Source organism: Vidua macroura, chromosome 20 (assembly GCF_024509145.1).
Source record: "Vidua macroura isolate BioBank_ID:100142 chromosome 20, ASM2450914v1, whole genome shotgun sequence".
In the NCBI taxonomy this organism is placed as follows: Eukaryota; Metazoa; Chordata; class Aves; order Passeriformes; family Viduidae; genus Vidua; species Vidua macroura.
Genome location: NC_071590.1, coordinates 7,438,692 through 7,463,133, shown reverse-complemented (window position 1 = coordinate 7,463,133; position 24,442 = coordinate 7,438,692). Strand labels below are relative to the sequence as shown.

General features: G+C 65.7%; 3 protein-coding genes across 6 annotated transcripts; 2 read left to right on the top strand and 1 right to left on the bottom strand.

Moving 5' to 3' along the window:
* Positions 1-208: 208 nt before the first annotated feature.
* ANKRD13B (ankyrin repeat domain 13B) lies at positions 209-8,057 on the bottom strand. The gene is made up of 15 exons (XM_053995808.1): positions 7,903-8,057; positions 4,418-4,553; positions 4,004-4,128; positions 3,887-3,932; positions 3,488-3,631; positions 3,207-3,396; positions 3,054-3,120; positions 2,883-2,964; positions 2,750-2,814; positions 2,539-2,669; positions 2,271-2,428; positions 2,042-2,194; positions 1,718-1,878; positions 1,464-1,540; positions 209-1,375 (listed from the first exon to the last, which is right to left on the bottom strand). The coding sequence occupies exons 1-15, from the start codon at positions 8,011-8,013 to the stop codon at positions 1,165-1,167; spliced, it is 1,857 nt and encodes a 618-aa protein (XP_053851783.1). The 5' UTR covers positions 8,014-8,057; the 3' UTR covers positions 209-1,164.
* A 1,736-nt stretch (positions 8,058-9,793) lies between these two features.
* Positions 9,794-18,373, top strand: GIT1 (GIT ArfGAP 1). 4 transcript variants are annotated; one of them, XM_053995797.1, is made up of 22 exons: positions 9,794-9,927; positions 12,832-12,965; positions 13,050-13,162; positions 13,246-13,351; positions 13,426-13,512; positions 13,622-13,752; positions 13,829-13,923; positions 14,002-14,044; positions 14,226-14,252; positions 14,548-14,596; positions 14,680-14,752; positions 15,371-15,468; positions 15,549-15,660; positions 15,739-15,866; positions 15,947-16,099; positions 16,179-16,406; positions 16,516-16,569; positions 16,842-16,928; positions 17,028-17,101; positions 17,197-17,379; positions 17,507-17,570; positions 17,673-18,373. In XM_053995797.1, exons 1-22 carry the CDS (start codon positions 9,876-9,878, stop codon positions 17,883-17,885), a joined length of 2,304 nt encoding a protein of 767 aa, XP_053851772.1. In that variant the 5' UTR covers positions 9,794-9,875; the 3' UTR covers positions 17,886-18,373. The 4 variants fall into 4 exon arrangements, with proteins under 4 accessions (XP_053851772.1, XP_053851773.1, XP_053851774.1 ...); XM_053995798.1 differs by lacking the exon at positions 14,226-14,252; XM_053995799.1 differs by lacking the exon at positions 16,516-16,569.
* A 227-nt stretch (positions 18,374-18,600) lies between these two features.
* Positions 18,601-21,276, top strand: ABHD15 (abhydrolase domain containing 15). Its single transcript, XM_053995807.1, has 2 exons — positions 18,601-19,456; positions 20,653-21,276. Exons 1-2 carry the CDS (start codon positions 18,627-18,629, stop codon positions 21,128-21,130), a joined length of 1,308 nt encoding a protein of 435 aa, XP_053851782.1. The 5' UTR covers positions 18,601-18,626; the 3' UTR covers positions 21,131-21,276.
* The last annotated feature ends 3,166 nt before the right edge of the window (positions 21,277-24,442 follow it).

Sequence of the window (24,442 nt, the reverse complement as noted above, 5' to 3'; positions counted from 1 at the left end):
CCGCCCCCTGCCCCATCGGCCCCTCGGCGGGTGCTCCCAACCGGCTCTTTGCTCCTGGACCCCTTTAATAAAGGGCTCAGCCAGCCTTGGCTGCGTGGCAGGTACCGGGGACGAGGGACCACCGTGCCAGGGGTGCTGTCTGCACCCCTCTGCCAGCCCCCGCTGCCTGCCAACCCCCGGCCCAGGCAGAGGGAGGCCGAGAGAGACAAACATTAAAGAGCATTTATTGGTGTTGGCCGCGGTTGGAGCTGCTCGGGCTCCCCCGGCCTTGGCCCAGATGTTGCTGTGGGGTGCACGGGTGGGTGGAGGGAGGGGCACCAGCTATGAAAAGTCCCAGGGAAGCGAGCCCGGCCCCCCCCTCACCCCGCAGCCCCCGGCCCCCCGTGTGCAAAGGGGGAGCAGCCGGGGCAGGGGGCCGGGGTTAGCACCATTTGACGTAAGGTTTCTCTCGGGGTCAGTGCCCGGGATGAGGGGGTGCAGCGCTGCCAAGGGGGGGCATCCGAGCAGGGTGGAGGGGTGTGAGCAGGGGTAAGGGGGGTGACACCGGGCCGCCTTTCACAGGCACCCCTTCAGCTGCCCCAGCAGTCCCCGTGCCATGGAGGGGGGGGTGGCCGTGCAGCCCCTTGTTGGCTGTGGGGTTCAATAGGGCTGAGCCCCCACCCCTGTTGGCAGGCAGAGCAGCTCCCGGGTAAGTGCACTTGGTAGCGCCTGGGCAGGGGTGGGAAGAGAGAGCTGGGCAGAGTCCCCTGGCTCTGGGGCACCCCGGGACCCCACGCAACTGGCAGCCCACCCATCCGGGGCAGGATGTGCCCCCCACCACCTTCCTGGGGTGAGGGGCTGAGCAGCACCCCGTAGGGTGGCTGGGGGAGTAGGGGTGTCCTGGAGAAGGGGTACAGTCTGTGGAGTTGCCCTCCCTGGTCCCTGCCACCCCAGGTGCAGGGTTAACACCCGCCCCAACCCTGTGCTGCTGTGGGGTGCCCCCACCTCACCCCAATATTGCCCCAGCTCTGGGGACGTTCTCCCAGGGCCAAATCCTGCTCCCCTCTTCCCCGTTTGCCCTCCGCAGTTCTTGGACTGGCTCCCCCCACACCGCTCCCCCTCTGTGCCCCCAGACACGTCCCCATCCCCACCGGGGTGGGCGAGGGGCTCAGTGGGGGTGCGGGGTCACTTCTCCGTCAGAGAGAGCTGCAGGATCCGCTGCAGATCCTCCTCCTCCTGGCGCGTCCGGCGCTCCGCTTCCTCCTGCTCCCGCGCCGACAGCGCCATGGCCAGGCGCAGCTGCTCCGCGTAGCTGGGGAACAGCGCGCCGGGCCCCCTGCCGCCCCCCGGCGCCGGGGCCACGGGGGGACGCGGGGATGCCGTGTGCTGGGGAGTCCTGGGGGGCAGCAGGGGCTCGGTGGGGTCCCCGTGGGTCTGGCACCCACACCCACTCCCCCCAGGGGGGCTGGCCAGACCTTACCAACCTGTCTCCCCGGCGGCCCTCGTGCGACATGGGGTGGGTGCCCGGCTTGCTGTTGGTCAGTGCTTCCCAAATGGTCACCTGTGGCCGGTGAAAGAGGGGTGCTTGGAGTGTGGCACCCCAAAAACCAGCTCCCCCAGCATGAACTCTGACCCACTGGCATGCAGGGATGGAGAGAGGTGGGGTGAGTGAGGATCGGGATGGGGTGGGCAGCGGCGTCTCTCAGCCAGGAGGAGGTGAAGGGGTGACAGTGCCCACCTGGTCGTACTCGCTGCCCGCTTCCAGCAGGCTCTGCTGGATGGCGAACTGCAGCAGGTCATCCTCGTCCTCCCGCAGGGCGTCCTGGTGGGTGCCCACCACGCTGTACCCCCGCGGCACCTCGAACAGCGCCGGGTCCATCTCACACGCTCGGCACGAGGCTGTGGGGAGACCAGAGCTGGCCTGGCTGGGCACCCGTGGGGTCCCCCTCCTACTCCACCCCGCCAGTTGTGTGTGTCCCTTACCCTGCTGTGACCCACTGCCACCAGCTGTACCCCACTGGGACCCCTTCCCATCCCACCTCACCGTGTCCCCCCCACATACTGAGGGAGCTGGAGCTGCTGACGCTGGAGGAGTCGCTGCTGGGTGAGGGTGCCTCGCTGCTGGGGCTGTGCCGCAGGGAGCTGACTGGCTCGTCACACCCATTGAGGTTGCCGAAGGTTATTCGGGCGTTGAGGATATGGAAGATGGGGATTTCTGCAGGAAAAGGGAAAAGAGGCGAGGAGGGAAGCTGGCTGTGCCGGCCAGGTCAGCAGCAGAGCCCAGTCCGTACCAATCTTGACGGGGAAGCCGGGGGGGAGCCGCAGGGTGATGAAGTCCCGCAGTTTGGCGAAGAGCGCGTTGCTTATTGCCATGAGGTCGATGATGGGGGCAACCTGCTCACACAGGGACAGTGGGTGGTCCTCACACAGCCACAGCTTCGCCTTGAACCTGCCAGGGACAGGTGTTGGGCTGGGGACCACCACCTTTCCCCCACCCCAAGCTCTGCAGCAGTGGAGGTGGGGACACAGGGAGTCCCTGCCCGCTCCTCCCCCTCTCACTTCTGTGTCTTGGTGGTGAGCTCCATGGGCCGTCCCATGTCCCGGTTGCCCAGCTCGAAGTTGGGGTTGAAGTACTCCTCAGGGGTGATGGCAGTGGGGTTGGCGTGGCTCAGTGTCTGCGTGATCAGCGTCTGCATGAGGGGACAGCCCCGTGGGGTGAGAGGGGAGGTCTGACTGCTGGGCCACCCCCTCCGACCCCTGAGACACTCACCCCATTGTTGGGCCCCACGTGCTGCTCAGCGATGCCCAGGAAGGATTGCAGGGGGGTCTTACAGCCTGTGGGAGAGGAGGGGGTGAGGGCAGAGCCAGGGGTGCCCTGCCCCCCCAGCCTGTGCTGGCTCCACCTTTGCTCTTGCCCTTGTGCTGGTCTGAGAGGTGCTCGGTCCGTGTCCGTGTGATCAACTCCACGTTGGAAGCGCCATAGACCTGGCCGAGGAGGGGGAATGGCAGAGGTGGGCACCTCACAGCTGCAACCAACCACAGCCCCGCGGGCAGCTCAGCTCCCTGCCCCTCACCTTCGCCTCGTACCCATTCACCATTTCCGTCTTCTCGCTCCTCCAGCCCAGGATCCCGGACTTGTTCCTAGGGTGACACGGCACCATGAACTTGCGTGGACAGCCCGGGGTGCCAGCACCCACGGGGGTGAGCTCAGTGCCACCCCAGCCCACCTCTCGAAGGCGATGTTCTTGGTGTCCAGCTGGGTGGTGACGACGGGGGCCGTCAGCCGCCCCATCACCTGCTCCTCGGTGGGCTGCACAGCAGCCAGCAGCACCTCCTGGTCGTGGCCGGCCAGGGCCAGCGTCTCCGAGTAGACCACCCGCCTGTCGTGGTCAATCTCCATCACCACCGCACTGCTGTCTGCAGGGAATGGGGGCAGGACAACCACGGTCCCCACCGTGTCACCTGGCACCACTCCCCAGTGAGGGGCACGTGGCGGTGTCACCCTCACCTTGTCCCCGAAAGACGAAGCTGCGGTTGCCCCGCTGCCAGGTCATATGGTCGAAGCCCAGCAGTGTGGTGTCCACCCGCAGGTTCTGGCCACTCTTCCACACCTTGTAGGTGTCGCTGGGACAGATCTTGGACACCAGGGGCACTGGGGAGAGATGCCGATAGCCCAGCCGGGGATGGGGACACCTGCACCCCCGAGGGGGCTGCCAGCACCGAGCTGGGTGGGGGACACACCTGGGGAACGTGATGCCTTGGCAGGATGGGGGTCTGCAAGCTGGGGGTGTCGGGGGGCAAGGGAGCAGGTGACCCCCAACCTAGGGATGGGGATGGATGCTGGGGCTGGGGGACTCTGCTGGGAAATTCCCGCTCCCCCCACAGCCACGCTGTGCCCCGAACTCACCCCAGCTGGTGAACTCCCACTTCATCTCCACGTAGAAGTCCTGGGCCTGTGGAGAGCACAGAGGGGTCAGGGGAACCGCGTGGCCGCAGTCCCCGCAGCCCCTGCCGAGGGAGGTACCTTGCGCAGCTTCTCCAGCAGCACCGGGATCCCCGCCAGGCGCTTGATGGCTCTCTGGTAGTCGCGGTAGCGCAGGACCAGCTGCACCAGCTCCAGGTCACGGGTGCTCACAGCCTCCTGCAGGACTGCGGGGCAAAGGGGCAGCGTCCAGGGCCGTGGCACGGCGTGGCACAGCATGGCACACATGGCACTGCAGAGCTGGGCGCTGCACAGGAGCCACGGGCACAGAGCACCACGTGAGCGGTGCCTTGGGGAGCTGCAGCGCCAGGGCGAGCATGGCCATGCCTGTGCCCATGTTCATGCCTGTGTCCATGTCCACATCTGTGTCCACGCTCATGCCCACGCCCATCTCCATGCCCGTGTCTGCATCAGGGCAGCCTGAAGGAGGATGGAGGGCAGCAGCCACCCGCTCACCTGTCCATCCGCTGCGGTTCTCCTTGCCCACGTCGGCGCCATGCTTCAGCAGCACTCTGGCACACTCGAGGTGGCCCAGCGTGGTGGCCAGGTGCAGGGGAGTGCGTCCTCGGGGGTCCAGCTGCTCGATGTCGGCCTGCCAGGAAGGAATGAGGCTCTGAGATCACTGAGGTGTCCAGACCTTGCTCCCCAGTGCTCTCCCACAGATGTGCAGCTCCCAGACACAGAAAGCAGCCAACATTTGACAGTATCTAGGAGAGCAGCCCCACCCCTGACCTCCCCCAAGAGAGGCACCTCAAAAGCCTCTCCCTGCTGCCACTGCCAGACCCACGGAGAGGGCATGGAGAGCACGGTGGTGGCTGCCAGCACCCAGCACACTTCGTCACAGCCAGGCTGGGCTGCACGCACCAGGCGAGCACAGAGCAGGGGCACGGCATGGCAGTGGGGGGCACAGATGCCCCTGGCACAGTGCACGCAGCTCTGCACATTTCGATGCAGCTGCAAGCTCCAGAAAAGCCCCCACCTCTGGGATTTGGAGGGGGTTGTGCCCAGTTGCCAGGCAGCAGCTGCCGGCAGCCCCCCTCTGCCAGGCCGGGAGCGCGGCGGGCGATGTGGGCTGCGGCGGGCGCACGTGTTCCCCTGCCTGAGCCGGGGGCGGGCGGCTGCGGGAGCGGAGCGGCTGCTCGGAGGATCCCCGGGGCCCTGGGGAGCCGTCGCTGGGGCTGCCGTTGTTTGTGCCAAGCCCGGAGCCTGGCACTCAGCCAGCCCTGAGGAATCCCTGGTGCGGTGGCGGGTGGGCACCCCCAGCACCCACGGGCCCTGCTCCCCATGTGGGAAGCAGCGTCACACCCATGCCCAGCTGGGGATATGGCTCGGGGAAGGGGGGGGCACCCTCTGTGCCCCCAGCACCCAGCTGGGGTAGAAGTGCCTGGAGAGGGGCACTCAGGCTGCCAGGGCAGGAGGCAGTGGGGCAGTGCCCAAATAATTGGTTTTGGGGAGGCCACCCTCAGGAGAACAAATCTGGGGTGCAGGACCCAAAGGTACCAGCTGGGACCAGGCAGCCAGAGATGTTTGGACATGGGCAGAGGTGGAGCATGGGCTCCCTGGTGCCCAGAGTCTCACCTGCAGCACATCCCTGCCTTGCTCTGGGCATGTCCTGCATTGCTGCTGCCCCAGGGATGTTCCTGTCCCTGCCCAGGCTGTGAATTCCTGTGTCCCTCATCCCCAGGTACTCACCAGGTAGGGGGACCCCCCAGTCTGCCCACACCACCGGAGCAAAACAGCCCCCCAGTTCCCTGGCAGTCAATGTGTCGCTCCAATGCTCTCCAGGCGACTGCTGCTTCTTAATTGCGCTAATGAAACTGCTCTAATTAAGGCAATCACCCCCCAGCCAGGGACAGGGGCAGCAGGCTCAGTGGGGCTCCCCAGCTGCAGCCCTGCCCCAGCACTGGGCAGGATGAGGGTCCCCAGTGTGGGGACATGGTGCTGGAGCCACCCCAGGGGACATTGGCGTGACCCAGATTTTGCCAGCAAGAGCTCAGTCCTGAGCCCTGCTGTTGGGTTGGCTCCAGCTTGGAGACCACAGCACAGACCTCCAGGTGCTGCCCATCCTGGGGCCGTGACACCCACCGGGGATGAGGACAGGGCAGGGGTGGCTTTGGGGTGGCAGCGGTGCAGTGCAGAACCGCAGCTCAGTCGCTCCTCCTGTGCCAGCCGGGCACGTGGCACAGCACGTCCCTCCACTGGGGCTGTCCCCGGGTTGGAGAACCCCAGCTCGTGCTCCTGGGTAGCAACAGGGGACATGAGCCAGCACGCGAAGATGGTGCCAGGCACCGGTGTCCCCGCGCAGCCCCGGGTCCCTGTCACGCCTGAGGGGGCAGGCTGTGGTGAGGGGTGTCCTGGCACAACAGGCTCCATGGCACTGCCTGCCACATCCTCGTGATGTCCCTGTCAAGGGAACCCACTGACCCTTGCTCCCTTGTGGAGGCAAGTGTGGATGGGAGCCCATGGTGACAGTTTGGGGGTGACAGACACAGAGCCCTTACGAGGACATGGAGAGGAACAATGCTCTCAGCTGCCCCAGTGCTTCCCAACCCCAAAAACCTGCACTGGGGAGGGGCAGCACGTGGAGCCACTGCCCTGTGGGGGTCACCAAGGCAGAGGAAGGGCAGAGCCCTGGGTAGGGGGGCACCCAGCCTCCAGAATTTCACACAGCATCAGCCCCCACCCCTTACCCGGGGGATGCTCTGGCAGGGATAAGGGCTGAGCCGTGTCCCTGGATGCCCAGGACAGAGCAGGGAGCCTGGGCTGGCTCTCACCCCCTTCCCCCAAGCCCCCACCTGCCCCAGAGTCTGGCCTGCAGCACCCACGCTCCCCCCTCCCTCCCCCCCGCACCCCTGGGGTGCACACATGGCTGGCTTTGCTCTCTCCCAGCAAATGCCAGCGGGGGCCAGGGCAGAGCCCGGCTGGAGGGTTGGAGCCTCTCTGCAGGCGAGCGGGTCAGAGCCCCCCCGCAGCCCCTCCACCTCCCCGTCTGCCGAGCCCAGCTTTGATCTTTGCCGCGCTGAGCTCCTGGGAAGACTGACCCCAAATCAGCACGAAAATAAAAACACTGGCCATGGGGTGGGAGACCGGGGCGATGCTGGCGCAGCCTCCGGCTGGACCCCACAATAGAGACGGGTGTGGCGGGAGCCATCGCCTGCATCCCGGCGGGAGCTTCGCGGCACAATGACCCCCGTTTCATGCATCACCAGGGTCCATCCAGCACGGCCCTCAGTGCCTTGGGGTTTGAGGACCCGGGCCGAGAGACTGGGGATGCTCAGCACAGCTTCCCCGTCAGCCTCCCTCCAGTGCCTGCGGTTTCCTGCATCTTCGGGGTTGGGTTTTAATTACCTGAATTGCATCGCCACGGGAGAGAGGGAGGCTGGGAACCCGCCTGGGAAGCACCCACACCCCGCTCCATCACCAGGCGGCTGGGAGGTTCCCTGGCTGAGGGACAAAGTGGGTCCCCTCACCCTGAGAAGAACCCTTGTGAGGCTGGGGGGCTGCGCCCCGACAGCATCAAGGCCCTTGTCCCCCCGCCCGCAGAGGGGCTCAGCCTGAGAGTGGGGAGCTGAATGCTGCACCCCCAGGGGGCTGGCAATACCCTGAGAAGCGGGGTGCGGGCCGGGGGTCTGCAGAGGCCTAGCAGGGAGCTGGGGACACGTGCGGAGGGATGCTCGGGGCTGCGCGTGCTGGAGGATGCAGGGGACCCGCGGGTGGTACCCACCGCTCCGTGACAGCCCCGGGGGCAGCAGGCACAGTCCCGGCGTGCAGGTGGGGACACACACCACACCCCCAGAGCTCCGCCAGAGCAGACGGCGACCCCATCCTTATCACCCCCCTCATCTCCATCCTCATCCTCACCCCGGCCCCGAGCATTGCATCAGCCCGAGCGGAGCCGGGCCGGGCCGGGCCGTGCCGGGAGTGTCCCCGCGCCGCCCCACCTGCTTGGCGCTGAGCTCCCGGTCCAGGTCACGGGCGCGGTTGTGCCAGACGAGGTAGTGCAGCGGGTACCTGCCCTCCGGCCCCTTCCTGCCCGAGCAAGACGCGAGCATCCTCCGTGCATGCTGGAGCGGCGCGGCGGGCGCGGCGCGGGGCGGCGCGGGCGCGGGGCGGGGGGGGCGCGGGGCGGGGCGGGCCACCACCTCCCGCCCGGTGCTTCCCCGGCCCCCCCCGCACCGCCCGGCCTCATGGGACTTGTAGTTGCCCTGCCCGGCATCGCCCCCTTCTTCTTCCTCATCTTCATCCTCCTCTTTCCTCGCCCCCCCTCCCGCACCGCTCAGCCCATCACCGCGGCCTCCGATCCCGCGGGGGGGCCTGCAAAGGGGCACCCCATTGGCGATCAGCATCCTCCCCAAATTCTCCCCTTTCCCAGGCTGATCTTCCCCTTCCCGGCTGACCTCCGCTCCCCCAGTGGGGCAGCGGACCCGAGCATACGGTGGGGCAGGGGTGAAGGCGGCAGGTGGGGACCAGGTGGGGGCCGTAGGGGGGACCCCGACTCCCGCCCCCGCAGCACCAGGCACGGGCCCCCAGCCCCGTTTCCTTTTCCGCCTGCGTCTCTCCCGGGCGGGCGTCGCGTTTTCCGGCTGCCGCCCGAGAACAATGCAAGGCTGGGCCTCTGCGGCCGCCCCGGCCTCCGCCGGCGCCGCGCTCCCGGCCCCCCACCCCGCTGCTCCCCACCCTCCCGTGGGAGGGAACCCCCCCGGTGTTATTCTCTGCTCAGCCGTGGCGGTGGCGGTGGTCGCATCCCCCGCCCCTGTCCCCGCACAGCATCCCCCATCCCCCTGCCAGCCCCGCTGCCCCATGACGTCATGAGCCACCTCCTCAGCAGCCCGCGGTGAGGTCACCCCCATGCTGCTGGGGGACACGATGCGACCCCACTCCCCCGGCTCCCGCTGGGGTCTGACCCCCCCCCAGCTGTCTGTGGGGCCCCCATGGGGTGTCCCCTCTGGTAATTAAAGGGTCGCAGTAGGCAGCAGACCCCATATAGTCCCCAATCCCCCCACCCACCCCCAAAATCCCCTGTTGAGCACCCTAAGGGGTGTGTGGCCCAACCCAGTGTCCTGGAGAAGGGGTGTGTCCGGGAGTGGGGTGCACAGTGGCAGAGGTGGCATTGGGAAGAGGGCTGGGGCTGCCCCAGGACTGCGGCTGCATCCAGAACAAGTGTCCAGAGCAGGACTGAAGCAATTTGGGGGTGCCCTGGGCTGGGACTGGGTTACACAGGACCCGGAATAGGAACGGGACCAGTGCCATCCCTCCAGGATAAACAGGACAAGGGCTGGGAGCAGGACTAGGACAGTGCTCTGGGCTGAAAATGGGACCGGGAGTGCACCGAGGACGGGCACTGGGGTCAGGACTGGGGGATGCCCGGGATCAGGAGCAGAGCTAGGGCAGGGCTGACGCCCAGGAGCAGGTGAGGTGCCCGGGTCCGGGACCGGCCTGTCCGGGGGGCGTTTGCAGGTGTGGGTGCGGGTCGGAGGCGGCGCCGGTGCGGGTGTGGAGCGGTGCCGGTGCCCGTGCGAATTCGTCAGCGGGTCCGTGTGCGGGGCGGGGGCGGTCCGGGTGCGTGTCCCGGTGCGGGGCGGCGCCGGCGCCGGTGCGGGTTCGGGTGCGGCTGTGAGTGCGGGGCGGTGCCGGTGCCGGTGCGGGGCGGCCGCGGCAGCGCTGCCGGTGGCGGGGCGGGGGCGGTGCGGCCCCTCCTCCGCCGGGGCCGGGCCTGCGCCGCTTCCTGCGGAGCCGCCGGGCGCTGGGAGCAGCCGGCAGCCCCCGGCCCCGCCGCCCCGGGCCCCGCCGCCCCCTCCCCGCCGCCCGGGCCCCCCCCCCTTCCCCGCCGCCGCTCCCCCGGCGGGCCCGGGGGCGCCGCCGCCGCCCCACGCTGGCGCAGAGGCCCGGGCCCGGGCCCGCCTCGCCGCTGAGGATGTCCCGGAAGGCGCCGCGGGCAGAGGTGTGCGCCGACTGCAGCGCCCCAGGTAAGGGCCCCCCCGCATCGGCACCGGCACGGCCCCGCCAGCCCCCCCGCGCCTCCTGCTGCCTCCCGGAGCCTGCCCTGCGCGCCCCCCCCCCTCGCCACCGAGAGCCCCCTCTGCGCCCCATGGCACCCCCGGTGCGTCCCCCGCACCCCCGTCAGCCCCCGCTGTAGCCCGAGGTGTTTGCCCCCGGACTGCTCCCCATGACCCCTTTTGCATCTCCTTCTACACCCCACATCGAGACCCCTTTGCACCTCCCTGAGTGCCCCCAGGATCGCCCTGGTGATTCCTTTCTGCGCCCCGCTCTGCACACCCGAGGGAGCCCCACTGAGTCCCCCGCCTGCCCCCCAGGAACCCTCTGATGTGCCCCCAGTGAAACGCTTTGATGAAACTCATGACCCCGTTGGTGCACCCCCTTTTAGCCTCCTGGAATACCCTAGTGCACTCGAGACACAGCCGCGATACCCCCGCATGCCCTCCTCCGTGCCGCTCCAGCGCAGCCCGCATGCCCCCACGCCCCCCTGCACCACCCACAGCTTTCTCACCCCAGCGCGGGGGCTGCTGGCACAGGCTGGGGACGCGCCGGTCGGTGCCAGCAGCGCTGGTGACCCTGTAAATGACAGGATGAAGGGGGACACCGTCCTGCACCCCACAGCCAGCACCCACCCCAGCCGGATCCGGGCTTGGCGGTGCCGGTTGGGTGAGCCGGGCGGCCGCCGCGCTGCAAGCCAGAGCCGAGCCTGGGCAAGACCATTCCCATCCCCGGCGGTGCCGGTGCCCACAGCCCCCACGCTGGGCACGCGCCCGTGGGCGTCGCGGAGGGTTTGGCCCCCTAAACCCTGCCCACCGTAGGGCCGGACCCCAAACCTGCCCGTAGCCAGTGCAGGTGGCCCCACGGCAATGAATGAATGGGTCTCCGAGCCGGCCCCGGAAAGCTGCCCGCGGGCCAAGGCTGTGCCGAAATTATTCCGGCCACGTGCCAATGGCCGGATCCTGCCAGGAGAGCTGTCGGCACGCGTGGGCGAAAGGCTGCCCTGCCTCCAGGCATCCCCCGTGCCGGCGGGCAAGCGGGGGGCCAGGGGTTCCCGGGGCGGTGCCGGGGCTGCCTGCTGCGGCCAGGGGAAATGGAAACCAGTTTTTTCCAATCTCTTATCGCCTGGCAGCCATGGGAGGAAATGAGTTATAAAGTCCAGAGGCCGTTTCCTAGCGCGCTGGGAGCACCCGCTGTCGCTGCCGGGGATGCGCTGCCTGGCCCTGCATGGGGAGGTGCCCGTGGGGTGCTCGGATCCCTCTGCCCGGCCTCCCTCGGCCCCGTGCAGGGATGCCGGCTGGCCCCAGCCCTGCCATCACCAGTGCGGGGCCGAGTGCTGGCGGTCCCGGTGTCCGCGCAAATCCCGATGCAGGGATTGAGGTGCTGCGAGCTCCCTTGGACTCCAGGATCCTCCCAGGGTTTGGAGTGTCCCCGTGCAAGCACTCCACGATCTGCTGCAGTGCCCGCCCGCATCCCACCACATCCCAGCGGTCCTAGGGCGGGAGGGGCTGTTGCCCCAGGGATACTCTGGATCCACCCGCTCGGGGGGCCGCGGGCCGGCTCCCCCTCCGCACGCCGCGTCCTGTTCCCGGCGGTGGCCGTGGGCAGCGGGTGCGAAGGCACAGATGCCGCCGCACCGGCTGCCAAGGCGCTGCCATCTGCGTGCGCGGGGCTGCCAGGCTGGGGGGGGCACCGCTCCCCCCGGCCACCCCACCCCGGCCCCGGGGCACTGCAGCATGGCAGGATGCCGTGCCCCCCAACACGGGCTCTGGGGGGGGTGCGTGGGGAGGGGTCCGGGACCCTGCAGCGAGGAAGGAAGTGGGGGAGGCTTGGCCGCTTGCCTGCCTTCCTCCCTCTGTGAGGTCGTGGGGCCACTGTCCCCCCTCAGGGCCACCGGGCAGGCCAGTGTGGTCACCTCCCCAGGGCCTGTATCCGCGGGCTTGGGGCTGGCCCCCGCCGTGGGACGGTGTGGTGTTTGTGTAGGACCTACAGAAACAAGGGGAGGGGGTGGGGCTGGACAGAGGGTGGCAGGACTCCCTCGTCGTGCCCGGCAGAGGGGACACCTGGGAACGATTCGGCGTCGTTACCTCGTGCCTGGCTGCCTTTCCCGGGGACGGAGGGGGGGCTGTGACCCAGCAGGGGTTCTCAAATCCTGTCCTCATGCTGCTGTGAACAGCTGCGGCTCAACGGCCACACCACGGGGCCAGACCCCCTCGTCCCCAGGACCAGTTTTTGGGGTGCAGGCGTGGGGAGCTGCTGCCTGGCCGGGAGCGGTGCCCCCGCGGGTGCCGGGGCTGGTGCCAGCGCGGGGCCAGCGCGGCTGCTCAAACGATCCTTTGTTCCCGGCGGGGACACAAAGGGCTCCAGTCCGGCTGGCCGGGGCCAGCGGCGGGGCTGGAGGGGCACGGCAGCGTGGGGGGCCATGGCACCTGCCCCGGAGCTGGGGTGTCCTGTGGGCTGGCTGCGCTGCCGTGCTGAGGGTGCAGAGCTGGTGACCACCCTACGTAGGAGCCCATGGACTGGGGGTGCCCACCCCTTGCGGGACACACTGCCCCCATCCAGGACCCCCCAAACACCCAGCCGGGGGCTCCGGGGGTGAGTGACCTCGCAGTGAGCCAGGATGCCCCTGACCAGAGTGTGCTGGCATCATCCCTGCCACCAGCTGTCCTCCTGATGGTGGGGGGCCAAACCCTGCCCCCCTTTTGGCTGGTTGTTGCTATGGGAAACCCGTGGGTTTCCCCTGGTGATGGGCTGAGCCCCTCTCCATCTCCTGGGAAATGGTTGCTGCGGCAACGCATCCCCCCTGCTGGATGGATGCATGAGGAGGGGACCGCATGGGGAGGGGACACCTGCTGACACCCCCATGCCACCCCCAGACCCTGGCTGGGCGTCGATCAACCGCGGGGTGCTCATCTGCGACGAGTGCTGCAGCGTGCACCGCAGCCTGGGCCGCCACATCTCCATCGTCAAGCACCTGCGCCACAGCCCCTGGCCCGCCACCCTGCTCCAGGTGGGTGCTGGGTGGGTGCTGGAATGGGGGGAGATGCGCACTGGGACCCCCCCGTGCCCACTGGGCCCTGCCTGTCCCCTGCAGATGGTGCACACCTTGGCGAGCAACGGGGCCAACTCCATCTGGGAGCACTCGCTGCTGGATCCAGCGCAGGTGCAGAGCGGGCGCCGGAAGGCAAACCCCCAGGACAAAGTGCAGTAAGTGCCCCCTGCGCTGTGGGGACGGGGTCAGCACTGGCTGCAAGCCCCCTCCTCACCCAAAACCCATTGCCCACCCCCAGCCCCACCAAGTCGGAGTTCATCCGTGCCAAGTACCAGATGCTGGCCTTCGTCCACAAGCTGCCCTGCCGGGATGATGACGGTGTCACTGCCAAGGACCTCAGCAAGGTGGGGTGGTGGCTCAGGGGCCCCCCCTATGGCAGGGGGGACAGATCCCCCATTACCAGCTCTCTCCTCTGCAGCAACTGCACTCGAGCGTGCGGACGGGCAACCTGGAGACCTGCCTGCGCCTGCTCTCGCTGGGTGCCCAGGCCAACTTCTTCCACCCGGTGAGCTCTGGTGGGGCTCAGAGACCCCAGAGGTGGAGTGGGGCCCAGGGGGGTCCTGGAGCCTCACACCACGTGCAGACTGCAGGGCTGAGGCTGCCCATGCCCGCAGGAGAAGGGCACCACACCACTACACGTGGCCGCCAAGGCCGGGCAGATCCTGCAGGCAGAGCTGCTGGTGGTCTACGGTGCCGACCCTGGGGCGCCCGATGTGAACGGCCGGACGCCCATTGACTATGCCAGGTGAGGGCAGGGAAGGGGGTCACCCCTGCCTGCACCCCACCTAGGGTGGGCATCACCCCTGCCGGCCCTCCCACAGGCAGGCAGCCCAGCACGAGCTGGCGGAGCGCCTGGTGGAGTGCCAGTACGAGCTGACCGACCGGCTGGCCTTCTACCTCTGCGGCAGGAAGCCGGGTGAGTGAGGGGGTCCTGGGGTGAGGGGGTTACCCTGGAGGGAGCACGTGGCCCTGCTCACCACCCCTCTTTGTGCAGACCACAAGAATGGGCACTACATCATCCCGCAGATGGCTGACAGGTGAGTGCCTGGCACCCGTGGCCCCGCTGCCCTGTCCCACGTCCCCCCCCAGCGTCCCCGCTGGGCTGAGGGGGGACCCTGGTCACTGGAGCATCCCTGGGGGGTGGGGGGTCGGCGTGCGCACGCGTTTAACATCCGCCTTTATCCTGTTCTTCCCTCCGCTGCCTTCTCCGGAGCGCAGGGTGCGCCCAAAGTGCATGGCACAGAGGTATTGTCCGCTCGGCTCTGGCTCCGGGGGACCCCCATGCTGCTGGCATGGGCCCCCCCTGCAGCCCTGGCCGCTCGGCCCGGCCCAGCACCTGGGGGGCACTCGGGGAGGGGGGTCCTGCTCGCCCCCTGCCACTTCATCCTCCTGTGCCTGCCTTCCAGCCCTGCTTGGTGAAGCCCCTAATGCCTGAGGGGGGGGTCCCTGTCTTGGTGGGGTGCAGCTGGGGACTGTTTTGGTGGGAACAGGCCAGGAAATAACCCCCACTTTTTGTTTCCCCCCTCTCCGTACCCCCCAGCCTGGACCTCTCTGAACTGGCCAAGGCAGCCAAGAAGAAGCTGCAGGCGGTGAGTGGGGGCCAGGGCAGGGCTGGGGGGTGTCCTGCCTGCCCCTCTCATCCTGCCTGACACTGTCCCCTGTGCTGCTGCAGCTCAGCAACCGCCTCTTCGAGGAGCTGGCCATGGACGTGTACGACGAGGTGGACCGTCGGGAGAACGACGCGGGTGAGCGGGGGGTGTGGGGTGCAGCCCCCCAGGGCCGGGGCGGGCGTCACGGCGCGGGGGAGGAGCAGCAGCCGGCGGGGCCGCGGCCGAGCCCTGCGCTCCCCCCGATCTGGATGCGTCCGCCAGGACCGCAGGCCCCTCCTTCCTCATTCCTCCGGCCGGGAAGGTTTGCTCAGCGCGAGGGGCCGCCGCTGGGTGCCAGGGCTGGGGTGCTGCTGGAGGTGGGTGCCGGGATCCCCCAGGGATGGGGGCTCAGCCTGCAGTGGTGCCCCTGATCTGGGGGGTGGCAGGGTGGGGGCAGTCCCATTTCCCTGGCGGGGCGGGTGCCAACAGACGTGTCAAACCATCTTCCTACCAGCTGGGGGGTGCTGAGCTGGTGCCTGAAAGGGTGAAGAGCATGGCGGGGGTCCTGTTAGTGGGTTATGGGGGGACCCCAGCCCTGCTGGGTGGCTGGGGGAGGCGATTCCCGTCAGCCTGGCCAGGCTCCGCTCCCAACCCCAGCAGGCTGGCCCCGCGCCCGCGCCTGCGTCCTGCCGGCTCCGGGCCCTGCAGCCTGCTTGTCCGGGGGGGTCCAGCCCCTGTGTCCCCCGGGGTCTGACACCGGGTGCCTTCCTGCAGTCTGGCTGACGACGCAGAACCACAGCACGCTGGTGACAGAGCGCAGCGCCGTCCCCTTCCTCCCTGTCAACCCCGAGTACTCGGCCACACGCAACCAGGTGAGGCCCCCTCTAGGCCACACGACCCCGCTGTGCACTCAGACCTCTGCTCACCCCCTTTTTCCCCCTCCTGCCCCCAGGGCCGGCAAAAACTGGCCAGGTTCAACGCCAGGGAGTTTGCCACTTTGCTCATCGACATCCTCGGGGAAGCCAAGCGCCGGCAGCAAGGGAAGAGTCTGCTCAGCCCCACAGGTGAGGCACGGAGGGCAGTGAGGTGGGGCTGAGCACTCCCCCCTGCCCTGTGCTCAGCACCCGCCCTGCCCTCCCCAGACGCCCTCGACTACTCGCTGCGGAGCCAGAGTGACCTGGACGACCAGCACGACTACGACAGCGTCGCCTCTGACGAAGACACGGACCAGGAGCTGCTGCGCAACGCCTCCCGCAACAACCGCGCCAGGGTGAGCCCGGGCCCCAGCCTGGACCCCCACCCACACCCCCACCTCTCTGGGATCCTAGCGCTGAGCTCCTCTCCCTGCAGAGCATGGACTCCTCCGACCTGTCAGATGGCCCCATCACGCTGCAGGAGTACCTGGAGGTGAAGAAGGCTCTGGCTGCCTCTGAGGCCAAGGTGCAGCAACTGATGAAGGTGAACAACAGCCTGAGCGATGAGCTGCGCCGGCTGCAGCGCGAGGTGGGTGTGGGGCCAGCGAGACTCCCCTCCTCAGCACACCCTCCCCTCCTCACTGATGCCTTCCCCTTTCTGGCTGCAGATCCACAAGCTGCAGGCAGAGAACACGCAGATCCGGCAACAGACTGGTCCTGCACATCCAACCCCGGCCCCCAGCGAGCGGCCAGAGCACGGGCACCCCCCGGGCACGGCCCCCCCGCACCGCCGGGACCGCCAGGCCTTCTCCATGTACGAGCCGGGCTCGGCGCTGAAACCCTTCGGGCAGCCGGTGGAGGAGCTGGTGACCCGGCTCCAGCCCTTCAGCCCCGGCGTGAGTGTGCTGGGGTGGGTGGGAGGGTTTTGGGGTGCAGCAGTCCCCCCAGCCCCACGGGGTGCTGGGTCCCGTCCCCGCGGGGCCGTAACCTTTCGTGTGTCGCCAGGAGGTGGAGGACGAGGCTCTGTACTCCATGCACATCCCGGCCAGCGTGTACCGGGTAAGGGGGCCGCAGCGGGGGCGGCTCCTGCATGGGACATGGTGGCTGTCGCCTGCCCAGGATGTGGCCTTTGGGATGTCCTGTCCCCCCACCGCCCTGCACCCCCCTGGGTCAGGTCGGGGACCTCCCCAAGGGATGGCAGCTGCGGGATGTTCCTGCATGCAGGGTGGCGGTGTCCCCTGTGCTCGTCCTCCCCTGCACGTCACCGGGGTTGGCTCCACACCCTTCTGCACCCCGTTCAGCATGGGCTTCCCCTCTTTTCTCCCCTCCAGATCCGGAAAGGTCCATCTGCCTCCTCGGTGCCCTTCCCTCCATCCTCCCCGCTGCTCTCCTGCCCGCCTGATGGTGCCCGACACATGGTGACGTATCAGGGAGGGGGAGCGACCCTTGGGATGGGGAGACTCCCCTGTGTGGGGATGGGGCTGGGCAAGGCTTGACACTGCTCTTCTCCTCTCCAGAGCAAGCTGGACCGGCACGGGAGCGGCACTGACAGTGACTACGACAACACACAGGCCGGTGAGGTTCTGATCAGGTGAGTGGTGGGGCTGGGGGGGCTGCACCAGGGTACGTGGGGACACAGGGACAGGGGGCTGATACTGACACAGGGTGGTTGGTTGGTCCCTGCAGCATGGAGGGGAAGCGGTATGTGGAGCTGAGCAAGGATGAGGATTTCCCCCATGAGCTGGACCCGCTGGACGGGGAGCTGGACCCTGGCCTGCCCAGCACAGAGGATGTCATCCTCAAAACTGAGCAGGTCACCAAGAACATCCAGGAGCTGCTGCGGGCAGCACAAGAGTCCAAGCATGATAGGTAGGACTCGGGCACAGCCTCAGGGTCCTTCTGGACACCCAGACCAGGGGTGGGGTCATGCCTTGTCAGTCTCCGTGGTCGGGAGCCACTGTCCTCCGTGTTACTCACCTTTTGTCCTTGCCCCCAGCTTTGTGCCCTGCTCAGAGAAGATCCACTCGGCTGTGACAGAGATGGCATCACTCTTCCCTAAGGTAGGAGGAGCGGTGTGTGTCCCTGGGGTGGTTGTGGTCTCCACCAGACACTGTCAGCCCCCCGAGTATAGGTTCTGACACTGGTCCTGTGCTCTGCCACAGAAACCAGCACTGGAGACTGTGCGGAGCTCCCTGCGGCTGCTCAACGCCAGCGCCTACCGGCTGCAGAGCGAGTGCCGCAAGACTGTGCCCCCCGAGCCCGGCGCCACCGTGGACTACCAGCTCCTGACCCAGCAGGTCATCCAGTGTGCCTACGACATCGCCAAGGCCGCCAAGCAGCTGGTCACCATCACCACTCGTGAGAAGAAGCAGTGAGCGCCAGCCCGCGCCCCCCCATGTCCCCAGGCCCCCGCACTCTCCATGCCTCCCTTCCCTCCGGCAGCAGCCGGCACCTGGGGCGAGCATGGCTGCGAGTGGCCTCTTTGGGGAGCCGAGGTGCGGGGTTCCTCGTGCCCCCCGTGCCATCAAGGAGCTGGTGCTCAGCCTGCGGGGTAGGTGCCTGCATCCCCCTGTACAGCCCCCTGCCCACCCCGCGGCACGCGCCTAACTTATCCTGTACATAGCCTCTGTAGCTGTCCGTGGCGGCGGTGGCCTTGTACCCCCACTCCCCACAAAGCCCCTCTCTGGGTGGCCGGTACCCCCGAGGCCACCCACGGCATTACACTGGACTGGGGCGCCCGCGGGCCCCCCCTCCCCGGGCGTCCTGAACCCCTCCCCGGGCGTCCTGCCCCGTGCCGGGGCCGCACTCCCCACTGTAAGATGTGTCCTTGTACATTTGTATCAATAAAGGTGTGAGCAATGCACGGCCCGGCTCCTGCGCCCGTGGAGGGTCCGTGGCTGCAGGGGGTTCAACCCCTGCGGCGACAGGCAGGGCTTGGCCACGTGTCCCTCCCGTTTCACCCAGTCCCCTTGGCCCTGCTGGCGGCCGCTCACGCCATCCCCGGCACAGCCCTGCTGTTTGCCCAGCCCCGGGGCTGGGCTTTCCCAGCACGGCCCCGCCATCGCTCTGCGAGCCGCCGACCATCGGGGCTGCCGGCTGAGGCTCCTGCCGCCTCCATGCTGTCCCCGGAGGGGTTGGTGGTCGCGGCCGCGGTGCTCGTGGGGCTGGGCCTTCTAGCTTGGTGCCTTTGGGCAGGGAGGCTGGAGGTGCCTGGAGACGTGGGAGAGGAGGACGAGGAGGAGGGGATCCCCTTCATGGCCGAGGAGGGCTCGGGGCGCTGCCGGCTGCTGTGCAAGCCCTCGGCTCTGGCCCAGCACCTGGTGCGGAGCTTGGGGCGCTCAGCGGCGCTGCGGGGGGGACGCTGGCCATGGCCGTGCTGGCCCCAGCTCCAGATGCTGTGGCAGCTCCTGCAGCCACCTGAGCCGGAGCCGGTGGTGGCCCGTGAGCTCCTGCAGCTGTCTGACGCTGGGCTGGTGGCCCTGGACTGGCTGGTGGGGCCGTGGGGGGCTGCGGGTGGCGGGGGGGTGGTCTCCAGCCCAGTGCTGCTGCTCATCCCCAACGCTGCTGGGAAGGTGACGGGGGGGCTGCTGCAGCTGGGGCTGCGGGCGCTGGAGCGGGGCTTCATCCCCGTCATCTTCAACCGCCGGGGCCACAACGGCTGCCCCCTCACCACCCCCCGGCTCCAGCCCTTCGGGGATCCCGGGGACTTGCGGGAGGCTGTGATGTACCTGCGGTGCCGGCACCCCGCTGCCTCTCTGCTGGCCGTCAGCGAGGGCTCGGGCTCGGGGCTGCTGCTCGCCTACCTGGGTGAGAGCGGCTCCTCCAGCCGCCTGGCTGCTGCCGCCTGCCTCTCCCCCATCTTCCGTGGCCGGGACTGGTTTGAGGCCAGGATGCCCTGGCTTTACGAGTGGCCGCTGCTCCTCCATCTCAAGCAGGGATTGAGCAGGTCAGTGCAGTCCCCTGGGCTTGGGGAGGTGGATGGGGGTACCTCGGGAACCCCTCGGTCATCCTTGGGGGTGTGCATGGGGTGGGTGCTGCTGCTGACGCCGGGAGCCCCAGTGCAGGGGCAGAGGTGCTGAGGGCAGCAAAATGTGCTGGTTAATGAACACCAGCCTGGAGCCGGCTGCCATGGGGCCAGCTGGGCCACCACATGTGTCCCCAGCCTGGCTGGGGCTGCGGCAGCATCTTGGGGTTCCTGAGCTGGGAGATGTGGGGCAGGGTCTCACAACTCTTCCTGGGAGGAGTTGGTGAAGCCCCCTGTTTGGTTTTGGACCCTGAGGGGTGAGTAGGGCTGGCCCTTCTCCCTGTACCTGACCCTCCTTTTGGCCCTGGGGTGGGACTGTGATGCCAACCCACGGCTGGGCTGGGGGCTGTGACTGCTGCTGTCCCTTCCCAAGGGGTCTGGGTTCCCTATTGCCCAACACAGCCAGGCTCGAGTGGACCAAACACTGGCTGAGAAAGGAGACAAACTGCCCTGGTCCAAGGCCTTGAGCAAGTGGGCACTTCCCCAAGGAGTGCTGAGAGCTTGTGGGGGCAAAGGGACCCTGCAGGTGGGCAGATGGGAGCCAAAAAAATGCGGATAAACCCCAAACATAGGGGCAAACAAGTGCCAGGTGAAGCTGCAGCAAATCTCAGATGGGTGCATCAAGGAACAGTGCGGGGATGGGGTACTGGGGGGTGGGCAGCAGAGAATCTCCCCCCTCCCTATTTCCTGATTCCCACTGCAAATGCTGCTGTCACGGTAACGAAGCAGGAGTGCCGGCCGTCTCCCGTTGTCATGGCACCCGGGCTGTGCTGTGGGGACCCTCCAGGATCTCTGGCAAGGGGCTGGGATGGGCCTCCTAAGCTGCTCTGGGGTTGGGGCAGTCGAGGTTACCCCTATACCTCTGCGTGCAGGGCCAGGACTGTCGAGCAGCCCATGGGCACGCAAGCTGTAAGGCAACATCCCTGTAGCCCCCAACTCCAAGAGGCACCCCTATGACCTTCCACCCTCATGGCAGCATGCCCCAGCCCCTGCCAACATTCTCTCTGGCCCCCATCCCAGGCAACGTCCCTGAAGTCCCCAGCAGCGTCCCCATTGCCCCCAGCCCACGGCAGCACCCCTGCACCTCCAAGCCCACGGCGGCCGCCCCATCCCCGCAGGTACGCGGGGGCCCTGGCCGAGGTGGTGGACATGGACAGGCTCCTGGGCAGCCGCTCGCTGCGGGAGCTGGAGGAAACCCTCTTCTGCCGGACTCGGAGCCGCCCCACCAGCTGGGAGAGCTACTGGGAGCGCAACGAGCCCCTGCGCGACGCGGACGAGGCGGCGGTGCCGGTGCTGTGCCTCTGCAGCGCCGATGACCCCGTGCGCGGCCCCCCGGCCCAGAGCCTGCCCAGGGAGCTCTTCCGCAGCAGCCCCTACTTCTTCCTGCTGCTGACCCCACACGGGGGGCACTGCGGCTTCCCCCGGCGGGGGCCGGGGCGCTGCTGGGCCCACGAGGCCGTGCTGGAATATTTCAGGGCCATGGCCGAGTTCCTGCGGACGGAGGAGAGGAGGAAGGGGCTGCCGCGGCCCCGCAGGTGGGGGGGTCCCCCAGTCGAGCCCCCCGTGTTCACCTGGCAGAGATCCTACACGCGGTAGCCCCCCCTAGGGCAGGGTCCCACAAAGGCAGGCAGACACTCCCGTGTACTAAAATTACTTTATTACAGTTGATTTTTTTTTTTTTAACATTTCCTTTGCTATGATACAAAGGATACTTACAAACAAAATATTACATATGACCTTATTTTTTTTTTTTCTCTTCTCTTATTTTCTGACAACTTGGTAACAGCTTTAAATGCACAATCTATACAATTAATACAGGTTATATATGAGCTATAATGTATGTTGAACCAGAAGAATACCAGAATACTGACAATATACTGTACATTAAGCCTTACCAGTTAGTGCTCGTGGCATTTTCTACAAGAAGGAAAACGCACACCTGTAGATTCACTCATACCAGCTGGTGCTACCAGACACGGAAGCAAGAAGGAGTTTAATTCCCCTGGTTAAATCCTTCGTGGCCCATCACCGTGGTGCTGAGCCTGGAAACCTCAGACCAGTGTTCATAGTAAAACAGCAGATATGTGTGTGGTTTTTTTCTATCTAATGCTCTGTGGCACAGCACGGCACCGGCCGGGCTTGGCCATACCTGGATGATGCCCCAGAGCAAACGGCCGTGGCGCTGGGGCCGGGCGCTGGGTGAGCTCTTGCTGGGGAGCTGGACCTCCTTGGGGAGGGGGAGAGGAGGAAGAGGAGAGGAAAAGCAGCAACAGCTTTGCTGTCATCAGCAGGCAGCTCTTGGGTTTGTGCACATGAACAGGCGGTCTCTGAGGGGGAAGAGCAAGCCCAAGGCATGGCGCTCCCGGCACGGCTCCGAGCCCGGCCGCACACGGAGCTCGTGCCCGGCAAACCCTGCATGGGGTCGGGCAGCAGCTGCCCTGTGGTCACCTCCTCACCAGGAAAGGTTTGCTTTTGTTTTGCAGCCAAAGCCAGAGGTGTGTGGCTACAGGTGTGCACTTCCCCTCCTCCCGCCGGGGTCTACATCGCACTGATAAGGTTACATTTTTGTTTTTTATTTAATTTTTTTTTCCTTTTTAAAGCAACCAGCAAGTGAAGCATTTTTTTAGTTGACTGGCAAAAAGACCTGGCATTTGCACAAAAGCTGCAAATGGAAAAGAGCCATCCCCTCCTCCCACCCGCTGCATCCCAGCCCAGAAAAATCCCAAACTGTTGGCGGAAGAAAGAAAAAAAAAAAACACAACAGGGGTGGAGGAGAGGAAGGGGAGGGGGAACAGGTTGGAAAATACCAGGTTTGAGTTAACATTTCCTTGACTTCACACAATTCTTGTGCAAAAAGAAACAACCCCCCACCCCAAAACAAACAAAAAACCCAAACCCAGAAACATGCTGGAAATAATGAAAACAAATGGAAAGTAATATATAAAATTAAAAATATAAATAGGATGTCTGGCTGACTGGTAGAAGAATAGGTCATTTAGGTTACAAAAAGGAATATACATTCAAGAGGCTCTGAACCCAGTGGGGTAACTGATGTTAAACTTGTGTTAATAGTTAGGCTAGAATTCTCAAGTTTGTCTTTAAAATCTTCACAACACAAGCAAGCTATTTTTAAAAAATATACACTATACACACCTCACACAGCTTCTCCTATCCGTATTACACACGTTACGCTACCCTCCCATCCACTACACCGAGGGGGGGGTCCCACGGCCGAGGGGCCCGGGGTGTCCCCCCATCCCATCCCGACCCCCCGGCCCCGCGGTGGCGGTGGGGCAGCGACGGCTGCGGGGCCGGGCGGGTCCCTTGGCCCCTCCACGTCTTACCACAACCTTCTCAAAGCATTTACAAGTCACCAAAGGGCTGTAGCCTTTTATGTTATACACACTTCACTTTGCAACGTTAATTATTTACATCAGGGCTGCCCCCCCCCCCCCAATCTTTTAGCTGTTTCTAGGCAGGTAAAAAAAAAAGTTCCTGTTCCAAGCAAGCAGGGGGAAGAGCTGCAGGGGGTTAGGAGGGAAGAAAAGCTGAAGAAAGGAAGCGGGTGGTTTGCTTGCCAAAAGCCAAACCCGTACGTGCACGTCTGCCTCTCATTCTCTGATCCTTGAATCCTTACAAGCTCCCATTCCCTAAAACCTCCAGGACAACCAGACCCGGAGAGCACGGCCTCACTGGCGCTCAGACTCCTCTGCTCGCAGCTTCCCGGGATGCTCAGCACTGCTACTGACTCACAGGCTTGCCTCTGCCACAGGACACTGAGCACAGATCCTGACCATTCCTAGGAGCCCACCCCTCACTCAGCAGCAGGTCTTGCAGGGCAAGCCAGCTGCAGTGGGGCAGGGACACCAGGACCCCCACAAGCCACCACACTGCACCCCCAAACTTGCCCTTGGCAGCTGCCACCAGCCACAGTCGGGCTGTGCCGGAGCCGTGCAGAGGCAGCGGCCACCGACTTCAGCTTGTCAACAACCCTGCGCTGATTTCTGCACTCTGCTGAGCTCAGAGTTGCCATAGAAATGTGTGATCCTGGCACTAAAAGCAGGCAACGACCTCAAATCAAAGTCTTTTTTTGTTTTGTTGTTTTTTTTTTTTCCTCCAGTAGATTTAGATGAACTCAGGCTTAAGACAAAAACAGTTGGAAGGGGAAAAACAGATCATTTCTAGAGAGATTGAAAAACAGTATCACAAGCCGGTATTAAACTGCAGCAAAGAACCTGAACTTGGTTCCCATTGAGTTCAGCTCCAGAGCAAGCTCAAAGCCACGGCTCTGTCCCTCGCACTGCCCTCCGTGCGGTACACGACGCCCAAGGGAAGGAGATTCCACACAGCCATCAGGGAAAACCCAGCCAGAGGCTGGAAGCTGAAAGCCCCAGGCCAGCGGCTGTTGGCCTCCCCAGCTCGCAATATTTAAGCACAAATTCCTTACAGCATCACTGGACAAGTCTCGGGGATTAGGTGCATGCTGAACTACGACTGGCAATTACAGTAGCTTTTTGCTAGCTGGCACATACTGTATCTATAAATTTTAGTACAAAAACTTAAAAAATACAGAAACTAGGTCAATTTGTTAACTACATATTTACAGATAATTACAATTCTTTTCACTGACAATAATTAAACTAATTGTCAGTGAAAATTCAAACTGTGCATGTTCTGAGGTACCCGTACTCAAGGGTGGGGAGCGGGGCAGGGGGCCGGAGGGGCGAGGTGGGGAGAAGTTTCCCCCCAGGGTTTGTTCACATCCATGGGGGCAAGGCTCGGCCCTCCTGGTTCCTGGTCTCACTGTGTGCACTCAGAGAAAGCAAGTAGAGCAGGAGCTGATATTGGGGTCTTATTTTCCCTAGGACATGGCTTAAGGATGTTTTGAGGATGCCAGGCATGTGCAGA

What these genes read in the sequence shown, in the direction of transcription:
- ANKRD13B (XM_053995808.1), bottom strand. Translation starts at nt 8,013, where the DNA reads ATGCTCGCGTCTTGCTCGGGCAGGAAGGGGCCGGAGGGCAGGTACCCG. An exon ending in GCACAAGGGCAAGAGCAAAG is followed by an intron (nt 2,815 to 2,882) that starts GTGGAGCCAGCA and finishes CCTCTCCCACAG; the next exon opens with GCTGTAAGACCCCCCTGCAA. An exon ending in CGGGCAGCGAGTACGACCAG is followed by an intron (nt 1,541 to 1,717) that starts GTGGGCACTGTC and finishes CACCGGCCACAG; the next exon opens with GTGACCATTTGGGAAGCACT.
- GIT1 (XM_053995797.1), top strand. Translation starts at nt 9,876, where the DNA reads ATGTCCCGGAAGGCGCCGCGGGCAGAGGTGTGCGCCGACTGCAGCGCC. An exon ending in TCCAGCCCTTCAGCCCCGGC is followed by an intron (nt 16,407 to 16,515) that starts GTGAGTGTGCTG and finishes GTGTGTCGCCAG; the next exon opens with GAGGTGGAGGACGAGGCTCT. An exon ending in TCCCGGCCAGCGTGTACCGG is followed by an intron (nt 16,570 to 16,841) that starts GTAAGGGGGCCG and finishes TCTCCCCTCCAG; the next exon opens with ATCCGGAAAGGTCCATCTGC.
- ABHD15 (XM_053995807.1), top strand. Translation starts at nt 18,627, where the DNA reads ATGCTGTCCCCGGAGGGGTTGGTGGTCGCGGCCGCGGTGCTCGTGGGG. An exon ending in CTCAAGCAGGGATTGAGCAG is followed by an intron (nt 19,457 to 20,652) that starts GTCAGTGCAGTC and finishes CCATCCCCGCAG; the next exon opens with GTACGCGGGGGCCCTGGCCG.